Source organism: Schistocerca piceifrons, chromosome 1, assembly GCF_021461385.2.
Source record: "Schistocerca piceifrons isolate TAMUIC-IGC-003096 chromosome 1, iqSchPice1.1, whole genome shotgun sequence".
Classification (NCBI taxonomy): domain Eukaryota; kingdom Metazoa; phylum Arthropoda; class Insecta; order Orthoptera; family Acrididae; genus Schistocerca; species Schistocerca piceifrons.
Genome location: NC_060138.1, coordinates 835,991,461 through 836,004,485, shown reverse-complemented (window position 1 = coordinate 836,004,485; position 13,025 = coordinate 835,991,461). Strand labels below are relative to the sequence as shown.

The window sequence follows — 13,025 nt, the reverse complement described above, 5'->3', positions numbered from 1 at the left end:
TATATGAGATAAGAAAAATACTCTTAGTCTTAAGAAAATAACAGTTCCAGCTTCACAGAAGGCTCATGCTGACAGATGTGAAATTGTCACCAGACTATTTTTGTGATCATAAACTGGAATAAAAAAAAAGAAATTCCTTATTCCATGGATCCCTGTTTTTATTTGTGATGAAGTCACAGCTTGTAAAAAGAGAAAATGCTCTTCTGCATATAAAAATATAAATTTGAGAGCAACCTAGTGCTCAGTATCACATCTTTTATTGATATTAAAAAATTAAAAATGAGAACAAGCAACTATTCACCTGCTGGTGAATAAAAAGTGCTGCATCGGAACATTTAGACACTGATGTATATTTTAGCTTTTACTTTTCTTTCAAATGAAGTGGAGACACCCACATTTGGACACCAAGACAAGTGATTTATGGCCGGTCCTAATATTTTGAGTGCTGTTTCCATCTAGTAATTTTCATTATGATACAGTAAACTTTTGATATTTTCTCATCACTCTTCATGTCATTGTTGTCATTTGTTCAGTAGATATTGTCCATACAGAGCTTTTACTTATCATATAGGATATGGAAATATAATGATATAATAGTGGGTGACTTGCGAGATGATGCTCGAATACAGCACTGTAAGCCACTATACTATAACATTTAATAATGCATATTATTCAGCATTCATTCATTCTTTCATCACATTCTGTAGACTGCATCAACAAGGTATTTGGTATGAAAATTAACAAATGACAATCAAATCATACATTCTGATGATAGCTTTATAAGATTTAGAAACCAGTTATATTATCATTTGTATCACATGATGCATACTTTTATTTAATACTGTTCTGTGGCATAAACTCCTTAGGCAGAGGAGCTATAGTCATTTTTTCATGGAAGCTCAAGACACTCACTTGTGAAGCTGAAGCCTACTTAAACTTCAGAAGGACACACTGCTAGAGAATGTGAGACCTTTTAGGACTTTGGGAGGTTGGGTTAGTTCTGGAAACTTTGCTTGCCACAGTAATTAGTCATGGCTAACAATTATCCATAATTTTGATCACTGAAGGCAGATCCAGATAATATTTCAAAGTGTTGCAAAGACTGGCCACTTGCTTTAAATCTTCATAAATGGAATCCAGTCTTATAAGAAAAGAAATGAGGTGATTTTATACAGAATAGATGAAGTTTTAAGGAACATATGAAGAGTGAGACATGAAAAGGTTCTAAGCACCAAATCTCACATTCTTCAGGAGAATGAAAAAACAATGTATCTCTCTCTGTACATAACTGATTTGTATCCAGAAAATGGAGACAGTATTATGATACAACAAAATTATGCTGCTGACCACATCATCACAAAAATAATGTGACACATTAGACAATAAATACTTTATTAAGAGCATTCAAAGTGCCACATCAGATAATTGACTGGGTCTAGCTGTCAATAAGAAAGTTTATTCTTGCAAAGAAGAAAACACAACCAGCCACTGGTAATAATGCTATTTATTTATAAAAATGGTGTCTTTACCAGTTTTGAACTGCCAAGTTCATCTTCAGATAGCTGTTCTTGTTTATATTATATTTATATCTGAGAGAGGCCTGGAGATACTGGAAGGTTTCAGATAGATTATATAATGATAACACAGAGATTTAGGAACCAGGTTTTAAATTGTAAGACATTTCCAGGGGCAGATGTGGATTCTGACCACAATCTATTGGTTATGAACTGTAGATTAAAACTGAAGAGACTGCAAAAAGGTGGGAATTTAAGGAGATGGGACTTGGATAAACTGACAGAACCAGAGGTTGTAGAGAGTTAAGGGAAAGCATTAGGGAACGACTGACAAGAATGGGGGAAAGAAATACAGTAGATGAAGAAAGGGTAGCTTTGAGAGATGAAATATTAAAGGCAGCAGAGAATCAAGTAGGTAAAAAGATGAGGGCTAGTAGAAATCCTTGGGTAACAGAAGAAATATTGAATTTAACTGATGATAGGAGAAAATATAAAATTACAGCAAATGAAGCAGGCAAAAAGGAATACAAACGTCTCAAAAATGAGATCGACAGGAAGTCCAAAATGGTTAAGCAGGGATGGCTAGAGGACAAATGTAAGGATGTAGAGGCATATATCACTAGGGGTAAGATAGATACTGCCTACAGGAAAATTAAAGAGACCTTTGGAGGAAAGAGAACCACTTGTATGAATATCAAGAGCTCAGATGGAAACCCAGTTCTAAGCAAAGAAGGGAAAGCAGAAAGGTGGAAGGAGTATATAGAGGGTCTATACAAGGACAATGTACTTGAGGACAATATTATGGAAATGGAAGAGCATGTAGATGAAGATGAAATGGAAGATATACTGTGAGATGAGTCGACAGAGCAGTGAAAGATCTAAGTCGAAACAAGGCCCCGGGAGTAGACAATATTCCATTAGAACTACTGATAGTCTTGGGAGAGCCAGCTCTGACAAAACTATACCATCTGGTGAGCAAGATGTATGCAACAGGCAAAATACCATCAGACTTCAAGAAGAATATAATAATTTCAATTCCAAAGAAAGCAGGCGTTGACAAATGTGAAAATTACCAAACTATCAGTGTAATAAGTCATGGCTGCAAAATACTAACACAAATTCTTTACAGATGAATGGAAAAACTGGTAGAAGCTGACCTCAGGGTCAATCATTTTGTATTCCTTAGAAATGTTGGAACACGTGAGGCACTACTCAGCCTACAACTTATCTTAGAAGATACATCAAGTATAGATTTAAATGTCAGGAAGTCGTTTGTGAAAGTATTTGTGTGGAGTGTAGCCATGTATAGAAGTGAAACATAGATGATAAATATGATAGACAAGAAGAGATTAGAAGCTTTCAAAATGTTGTGCTACAGAAGAATGCTGAAGATTAGGTGGGTAGACCACATAACTAATGAGGAGATATTGAATAGAATTGGGGAGAAGAAAAATTTGTGGCACAACTTGACTAGAAGAAGGGTTTGGTTGGTAGGACATGTTCTGAGGCATGAAGGGATCACCAGTTTAGTATTGGAGGGCAGTGTGGAGGGTAAAAATCATAGAGGGAGACCAAGAGATGAATACACTAAGCAGATTCAGAAGGATGCAGGTTGCAGTAGATACTGGGAGATGAAGAAGCTTGCACTGAGTAGAGTAGCATGGAGAGCTGCATCAAACCAGTCTCTGGACTGAAGACCATAACAACAACAACATGTGAGAGTCAAGGTAATTCCTGCAAGAGGCAGAAAGACAGTGTTAAAGTGTATCTCCTGCCAATTATGACTGCGACTTGCTGTGTGACTAACAAGTCAGATTTGAGCAAGTTACGTGCATGCAAAATAAAGTTTCTGGAGTCAGCCTTGCAGAAGTCTAGAAAAGATAAAATTAAGGATGAAGATGTCATAGGTGAGATGTAAGTGGATCTGTCATTGACTGAGAGACTAAGTGCTGCAAAGCTCAAGAGGTTTGGCCATTTGGAGAGGATGAATGGTAACTGCCTGTCAAAACAATACTTCGATAGAAATGTGCAGGGGAAAAAACCAAAAGGACAACTCAGAAAAAAATGGTAAGATCAGATTAAGGAAGATCTGAAGACTAGAGAAGAAAATTGGGGAACAATAGCAAGCAAGAAGTATATCAAGATAGTGCAAGATGTTGGAAAATTATTCATAAACACCCTATCTGACTTGCTGGAAGGATACAAAGGTGATGATGATGATGTTGTTGTTTACATTAGTTGGCTGTTTTTCCCCAACAATTAATGTAAACAACAAAAAACAAAATTTTAACATGAACAGCTATCTGAAGATTAGTCTTTATTTGTCTGAATAAATTACATTTTTAAAATTTCAGAGGAAAGCCCAGATATGTACAAAGATCATGTGCCATCTATTAATGCATATTTGAAAGTCTAGGGGCATGCAACAGAGTATGAGAACACAAAAGCACTGAAAGTTTGCTTTTTGAAAAAATGGTACTTCGAATAATTTCCATTTCCACTCTTCATACAGAGAATACTGACTAGAAGGAGGAACAGAATGATATGTAATTTGTTACATTCAGACATCAGGGAATAATTTCTATGGTCCTAGAGGAAGCTTTAGAGAGTAAGATCTGTCACTGAACACATCCAACAAATAACTGAGGACACTGTGTGCAAGTGGTTGCTTGAGTTGAAGAGGTTGGTGTAGGAGAGAAGTTGTGGTAGGATACATCAAACTAGTCAGAGGACTGATGAACCAGACACTTCAAAAACACATAAAAAAGTGTTGTGTCCCATGACTATAATATCAGTGGTTCGCAGCTGAAATCAGACAAATGTTTGCATGTAGCAATTTGTGGATATACAAAATGAAATCATTACATAGGCAGTCATGGGTAAAGTTGATAAAATATTGGGAAAATAGAGACACAAGCTATAAAGGATATTTCTTACAAAATACTTGTGCAAACCATCCTAACATACTGATTAAGTGTATGGGAGAGGGGTATTGAATGCATACAATGAAGGGTAGTGTGAGGGCCATATATTTGTTTGACTCATGGCAGAGCTTCACACAAATGCTGAAAAACCCCAGCTGGCAGATGTTTGTAGATAAATGTTAGTTATCCCTCAAAAGCCTGCTTTCCATTTTTCAAGAACCAGTATTTAATGAGGTGTGGAGGAACATAGCTTGGCTTCCTATTACTCCCATTGGGATACAAAGTTAAGAATAGACTGATTAGAGCACACACAGAGTCATTCTTCCCATGCTCCATATGATAATGTAGTGGGAAATATTGTCTGCCATGCACTTTACAGTAGTTTGCAGCATATGAATATAGAATAAACTTCACTATTTGGCCTTTAAAATTCATTTATGACAGTATGTGAAATCAACAAATTTCTGGGTGTAGCAATGTGTAGGAATATGAATTGGAATGATCACATAGGCTCAGATGTAGGTAAAGTATATGACAAACTTTGATTCAGTGGTAGGATATTAGAAAAATTCAATAATCACAATGCAAATTGCAGTAAACACTCAAGCAACCCACTACAGAATATTGGTGAAATGTGTGAGACTAAAAGGGAATATTAAATGTATACTAAGAAAGCCAGCAAGAATGATTCCAGGTATTAGTCACATGGATTATAAGCTATTGGATTGCTTTAGCTGTTCACAAGTAACAAATGACAGCCCAATCTCACAAATTTATCTAACTGATTTTATTTGATCTTCATGAATTATGTTACATACAGACAATCTATTTATAGAAGTCCTAGAGGAGAATTGAAAACTCTACAATTTTACTTCAGTAAATATAATGTAACTAAATAGTATAACTACTAGATGAAGTTGTAACTGATAATCATTGCATAAAATTACAATATTATAATGTTTTTCTTGTGTTAAATTATCTTTGAGCACCTTTGAAAATACCTTCTTACCTTTATTATCCTGTAGTGTCCATGGTAAATTTTGTAATAACTTTATTTTTGAATGTTGAGGTCCTGTTTTGAGGCAGTACTATATGTATCTTAGTTAGTGGTGATTTCTGGTGCAACAGAAGTGGACAGTAGACTTTTTATGCTATCAACTTGTCTTTATGATGTTACCGTATTACATGTTTATAGGATTTTTGGTTGTTGTTTAATGACAAAATATACTGATCTTAATTTACAACAACAATGGAAATTCTTGGATGGAATGATATACAAAATAAAGGAAAGGCAACTATTCACCTACAGCTGATTGATGTGTGGCACACAAAAACATGTAACAGAAAACAGTATTACACTAGCTCTCAAGCTCATGCTTTTCATCTAGCAAAAGTACGCACATTCATACACACATAACCAATTCAAATGAATCCCTTGCACTCCAGCACCTGGAACAGCATTCCAGACAACACTTCCTTATGTTATCCAGCCTGCTGACATCCTACTACCATCTTGGAGTTTTCATACTCGTCAACTCTTCATACCACCCTGATGCTTCCTAGCTGACCTTTTCAACTTGCCACTGCCCCCAAAACTGCCTTCCAACACCTCACTAAATCCATAGCTGAAACAGTCCCATAACAATGTTGTTAATCTTTCCACAAAAATCCTCAGCCTCACAGAAGTTTGTTCTACCAAAGGCCTCACCTTCAGCTCTGCACACAAAATTAGCAGCGTTGGACTCATCAAAGAGCTACTCTCCTTCTCCCGATCTGTACAGTGGAAACATTTCTTTGATAACAATCCCTCCAACCAAAGTCAACTTATACCCCAACATTGAACCCTGCCTCTTCCAATACCTGCCACCATACAACCTTGATCCTCCACCCCTCCCACCTAACCACACTTGGTCATCTCAACTTTGTCTCATCATCCTTCCCTACGTCCCTTCCTGAGAACACCAACCTATCAGCAGAAGAAAGGACAGCCATACACAGCCTCTAAACAGATCTTGACCTAATCATTCTGCCTGAATCTCTCCCCTGAATCCATTTTCCTTCTCACCCCTATGAAACCCCACACACCCATATTCTACACGCACCCCAAAATCCACAAATCGAACAATCCCAGCTGCCCCATTGTAGCTGGTTATTGTGCTTCCACTCAAAGAATTTCAGTTCCCATTGACCAACACCTCCAACCTATTGCTCAAAATCCAGCCACCCACACCAAAGATACCAACCACTTCCTTCAATATCTCCCCACCATCCCCACCCTTTTACCTCCTAGATCCTTGCTTGTTGTTGAGGCTACTTTCCTATAAATCAACATCCCTAATGACCATGGTATTGCCATTGTTGAACATTACCTCTCCCATCATCCTTCAGATGATAAACTTACTATCCCATTTCTCATACATTTTACTAACTGTATTCTCACACACAACTACTTCTCCTTTGAGAGGAAGGTACACAAAAAATCTGGCACAGCCATGGACACCCTCCTATGCCAACCTGTTTGTGGGCCATCTAGAGGAAATCTGAGCCTCCCAAAATCCCAAACCCCTGGTGTGGTTCAGGTTCATTGATAATACCTTCATGATTTGGACTCAGTGTGAGGACACCTTATCCTCATTCCCTCACAACCTCAATAACTTCTCTCCCATATGGTTCAGTTGGTCCTCCTCAACCCAGCATGCAACCTTCCTGGACATTGACTTCCTCCTCTCCGTCCAAATCAAACCCACCAACCAACAACAGTAACTGCATTTTGACAGCTGCCATCCCTTCCATACCAAAAAATCCACCCCATACAGCCTATCCACCCATGGATGGCACATCTGCAGTGACTGGAGCTCCCTTGAGACCTAATCCAAAAACATATTTCCCATGCCATATTACCACACACTCCCAATCCTCCCACCATCCACAAGATCCAGATATAAAGGAGCACCCCTTTGACACCCAGTACCACCCCAAACTGGAACTACTGAACAACATCTTTTGTCAGGGCTTTGATTATCTATCATCATGCCCTGAAATTAGGGAAGTCATACCCAAGATTCTTCCGCCTCTCCTAAAGTGCTGTTTCATCACCCATCCAACCTCCAAAACATTGTAGTCCATCCCTATGGCAATCCCAGCCCCTTGCCACAGGGACCATATCCCTGTGCAAGACTCAGGTGCAAGATCTGTCCAATCCACCGACCCAGTGCCTCCTATTCCAGTGAAGTCACAGGCTTATCCTACCCCATCAGAGACCTGGCCACCTGTGAAAGCAGCCATGTCATGCACCAACCATGCTGCAATCATAGCTCAGATTTTGTTTTATCGGTATGGATACCAACCAGCTGTCCACCAGGATGAATGGCCACTGCTAAAGCAAAGTTGAACATAATGTGGCACAATATGCAGCTGAATGTAACATGCTCGATTTCAATGGTTGCTTCACAATCCAGGACATCTGGATCCTCCCCTTCACTACCAGCTCTTATGAGTGCGCAGGTGGGAGTTGTCTTACAGCACATTCCCATTACTGAAATCATCCCATCTTCAACCTACTGTCCCCACATCCTCCATCCAACAATATCTGCACTTTCTGACTTTCTGTCCTGCTACCTCTTCACAATTCATGTCCCCTCACCCTCCTGTGTGCTGCTTTCTGCTGACACACCCACAGGTCTTTTCCCCCTTCTCTGCTCCTCTCCTTTCTGTCACCCGTTTTTCCCTACTCTCCCTGCCATACAACCTGCTGACACTGCGCCTGATGGTTCTGTCCTGCTACCTCTAGTCCCTACATGCTCCACCAGGCAGGGCTGATTCCTCTTTGCCTACCCATGCCCATCTATCCCTCACTCTTCCCTGCCCCACTCCAGATTGTTCAGATTGTTGTTCCCATTCAATGTGTTTCAGTTGGATTCTGACCTGTGTGGCCAGAGATAGTGGTCATGTGTATGTGAGATGTGCTTACGTATGTGAATGTGTGTGCATTTTTCATTTTTAAAGAAGGCTTTGGCTGAAAGCTTATATGTAAAGTGCTTTTCATTGTGCCTGTCTGCAACTCAACATGTCATCTTTATGGTTAGTAGCAGACTGTTTTTTAAATAATACTGTTAATTTAAGTAAGATGGGAATATAATTTAAAGGAGAAAGAAAATTTAATCTGTAGTTTCTCTAATTCATAGAACAAACCACATTCTTTGGAGTTGGTTTTGTTTAATTACCTATGTGCCTGTTCTTTAGTCCCAAGAATGTTGATGTTATAGGCAAGCAGAAATTTTCTTACACCAACCATAGTAGCTCCCCATTTGGGACAGAATTCAACTGGTCCATAGTCAGGTTTCCACTGTGGATCATTCAACTGAAATGGAGAGAGGTAGTACAATAAGTTTTCAAACATCTAACAGTCCATATGTGTTTGCTATGTACTTATTAGCAATAATACCTTAAACATTTAAAATATCTGTCCTTGTCTTCATCATTCTCTGTGCTTTTACTTCCATTGTCACACAGGAGCCCCTGTTGGGTTTACATCTTATAGTTCCACACTCCTTTCAATGGACAGATCTCCTTTCTGATGGTACTAGTTACATGAGTTGAAAGAGAGTTTGGAATGAAGGCTGGAGTCAAGTGTGGTGGAGGGAGAAGGGGGGAGGGGGGGGGGGAGGGGGAGGGGGGGAGTTGACTGAATTTTGTGCCTCATACAAAAGTGACAAACCAACCTAGCATACTATTCAATGTGTGGATAAAATGGGCAAAACTCAGTTTTCCATCTGGGTAGTGTGAACAGTGATCATTCACTTAGTGGGCATATCACATCCATGCCTATATCATATTATAATCCTAGAAATAGGTATAGAATTTACTGTGCAAACTGCATAGATCAAATATTTCTTAATTTGCTAAAAGGTTATTCAATTTGTCAATAATCAGTGTGTTCATTAGTGAAACAATATGTCCCATTCTTTTGCTTTCTTCTGTAGTCTTTAGAACGAGTGTTCTCCACATGTTTGTGTGACTGCCCAGTAGAGACATGATATCATGAGGCTGTGTCATAGCCTACAATGTTTCTGTTAATTGGAGAAACAATTTCATACTGTAATCATTTCAATATATTTAAAGTTTTTTTGATTGCAATAATATATTTTCATTGGGGTCAGTTACTCTAGTTTCCATTACACTACCACTCCCTTTTAATCACTATACTATACAAATATTTGTGACCTCTCAATTAGCACACTGGCTCAATACACATTAGAGAGAAACCACTGATTTCTTTTTGCTTTTGTACCATAACTAATGTGCAGGAAGCAAATTAATGAAGGAATTTAATTTGTGGTTTTTATTTCATAATTTATTATTATTTGGCTACTTATTTTCTCACATAATATATAGACTATTGCAAGAACAAAATTATCATAAAGTCACATTCAGATTTAACATTTCATATTGGTAGATACTGTTCTTAATACTAAACATTTAAGAAAGATCAATGCACCTGATGAAATGAGGTAATGGATAAAACTTGCAATCATTATAAGCTGAAAAGTGTTGAACTTAAGCAGTGAGCAGACTTCTTTATGCCATGAAATATACTACACAAAGAAAGGGGCTGTACAAGTCCCAGCATTTTCATAAGTAGAAAATGGAATCCAATGCAAACCACTTAAACCGTTTGTACAATGTCAGAAAATGGTTTGATGTAATATATATTACTTAGTAACAAACACATTCAGCACTAATGACCTGTAAGTCAACACAACTGCAGACACACACCTGCAGACAGCAATATTATTATTTCTGTGTAATTTATCTGGCAAATTACTGTGTTGACATGTTGGACGTACAAACTCTACATTTATATGGGAGTGATATAATCACATGTCAAACAATCCTCAAAACCAATGCATTTTGTCAGAACAGACTGACAGTACCAAAAGCTTCAGTATTATTTTTCAAAAATATTTTTATTATTTTTCATAAACGGATTTCATTATTTGAAATATCTTGTCACAAAATGATTACTTAAAATTACATAACACTATTGTCAGTTAATGATTCTCATTATGAACTATTTTGGTATGATTGTAATATACAGAAATTTTGCAGTCATTAGGTTTTGTAAAAAACATATTTAATAGAATAATTCATGCAAGTTTTTATTTCCAGAGCAAATAAGTGTGGAAGCTGCTACAGAATTATCAGGAATGAAAACTGATGCAAGGAATGTCAGTGTTGTTTTCATGTGTGGTGATATGCAGCAATCTGTTGAGGAATGCTGGCCTTCTTGAGTGATACAGTGATTGACGATATTATTTCACATAGTAGAAAAAGGGCAGGTAAACTGTAAACTTTGAACTTAATAGGTAACTGCACAAGAATAGTTAAGCACAATTGTAATTTGCAGTTTCCTGCAGTAATGTTAAGACTAAACCAGAAAATGGATTGCAGTATAACCAAGCAAATCAGTGAAAATATCAAGGACATATGAAAGTCAGTATATTCAGTGTAGATATTTTCAAAAGCTTCAGTTTTTGGAGACTATGGATAGAAAGATTATGACATTCTAACGAGTTGAGAAGTAGTCTGGCAGTACATGTGGAAGCAATGGAAAAGAATGGAAAAGGCTAAGGAGATTTTATTGCTAATTCACATTCAAGGGCGAGGAATCATAGAATCAGGATGCAACTTTGGGAGACTGTAATAGGATAACTAGTATTATTACGTGAAGTCTGGGGTTCATCGACATTAACTGTGATTTAAGCACTTTGGAAAAATACTTTACTAAACGCTATCACAGAACTATAAAGTGAGCATGTAGCAGAACTGATATCAATTTTGTAGTCTCCCCACAACAGCACCAATCTGATCACCAAAACGCTGAAAATTTAACCAAGTGTTTGTGCACTGAAATAAATGCACAATATTATTGATGGTATTAGCACACATATTTTATTCATGTGAAGTCCAGTTATTAATTATGATGACCACTTTTTACTCTATGAACAAATTATTAGGGCACTTCTCTAGGCCAACATATATAACCACAGTGGTGAAGTTTTGAATAGTGGCACAAAATAATCAGTTCACATTTATCTAAAAACGACACAGTTAAATTTTAGCACAGTCCTAGATCAGTACATTGAAGAATATTACACTGCGGTCTATCCAATAAGTTAGTCCTTAATGAAATATACCTTGGTCAACACTCTATCTCTTGGTTGACAATAACCTTATACACAGTTGCTTATTACTACACAGTTCATTTCACACATATTACATACTGAAGTCAATCAAAAGTAATTAAACAATTGTATGTATTCTTACATGCAGAATATTAATTATTGTGGTAAGAGCACTCAATGTAGATGTTACTCATTAGATTTCAAACTGTGGATTGAATATTTCATGAATCAGGTGATTTTATAAAGACTGGTGTAGAAACACACTGTTATTTTGAAAACTATATAATATTTTGAAAAATGGCTAGCTTGGAATTTACTGTTTTTGATGAATGTTGCAAGCTAAAAATTTAGAAAAATACTTGCCTACTACTTTTCCTTCTACAGTGTGAATCCCCTAGTTTACCTGAATGAGTGCAATATTTCAAATTATGCTGAATTACATGAGTTTATTAATTAGTGAGTTAATTAATCAATTAATTAATCAATGCTGTATGTCATTTTCTACACAAAAATAGGTAACAGAAGTAAGTAGTCAAAGTCTGGAATCTAACAGTGGTTTTGACAAATTCTGTGATGGAAAATGATACTGGTCCAGAACATCAACTTTAATTCTTGTGGAATATCATTAGTTTTCAGTCATTTAAAACACTTTACAGGAAAGTTGGAAGGCTTAATTTTTAAATGGTATGGGTAACTTTTCACAAATTTGCTTAGTTCACCACTGTGATTAGCTCACACCTGTCAAACTATTGTCTATCTTTAATTAATTGTAACTTTTAATTTGCAGTGCCCTAATGAAAACTAATTACACAAATTGAATAAGAACACTTGAAATTAGAATCTAAAGAACAAATTCCAGTGAAATTTAGCTTAATAAAGCACTTGACATTTTTAAGTAAGTGCTACATGCTACTTTGTAAACATATTGAACATAAGATAAAACTCTGTGAAAAAATTTGGTTACTTTTGGGAGTAGAAAAACATAACAGATGGGAAGAATCTGCCTGCTTTGTCATAAGGTGTTCAAGCAACAGTTTGGACTGAAGTCTGAATAACATAATTTAGGATGACATTGGGTGCAATGTAGAGAATACTCACAGTAGTGTGAAGATTGTGCTATTCTTGGAGTTGTATGGCAAGTCATGAATAAAGTGTCCTGTGAAATATGCTAATGCAGAGCTTAGAGAATTATTCAGGAGAGAAGGCCATTCACAAATGGCTCACTCAATTGGCAGTGTAGATAGCATCATCTTCAATTAAATGCATCTGATAAAAGGTTGCTTGCAAAGGCAATTGCAAGCAGCATCCAGTTTGATCAAAGCAATGTTGATCATTCTGTTCCAGTGATATGTAGTCTTTCCATTAGGCCTTTTTTAAAATTCTTCTGAAAGGCAGGTCTATGA

At 37.0% G+C, this 13,025-nt stretch overlaps 1 protein-coding gene across 1 annotated transcript in view; it reads right to left on the bottom strand.

Annotated features, from left to right (window-relative positions):
- The window catches only part of LOC124714747 (formimidoyltransferase-cyclodeaminase-like), a 110,630-nt gene that overhangs the window by 46,574 nt on the left and 51,031 nt on the right, over positions 1-13,025 (bottom strand). Inside the window, exon 4 of the mRNA XM_047243046.1 lies at positions 8,662-8,798. Within this exon, the coding sequence (XP_047099002.1) occupies positions 8,662-8,798 (137 nt within the window). The remainder of the gene's footprint in view (positions 1-8,661; positions 8,799-13,025) is intronic.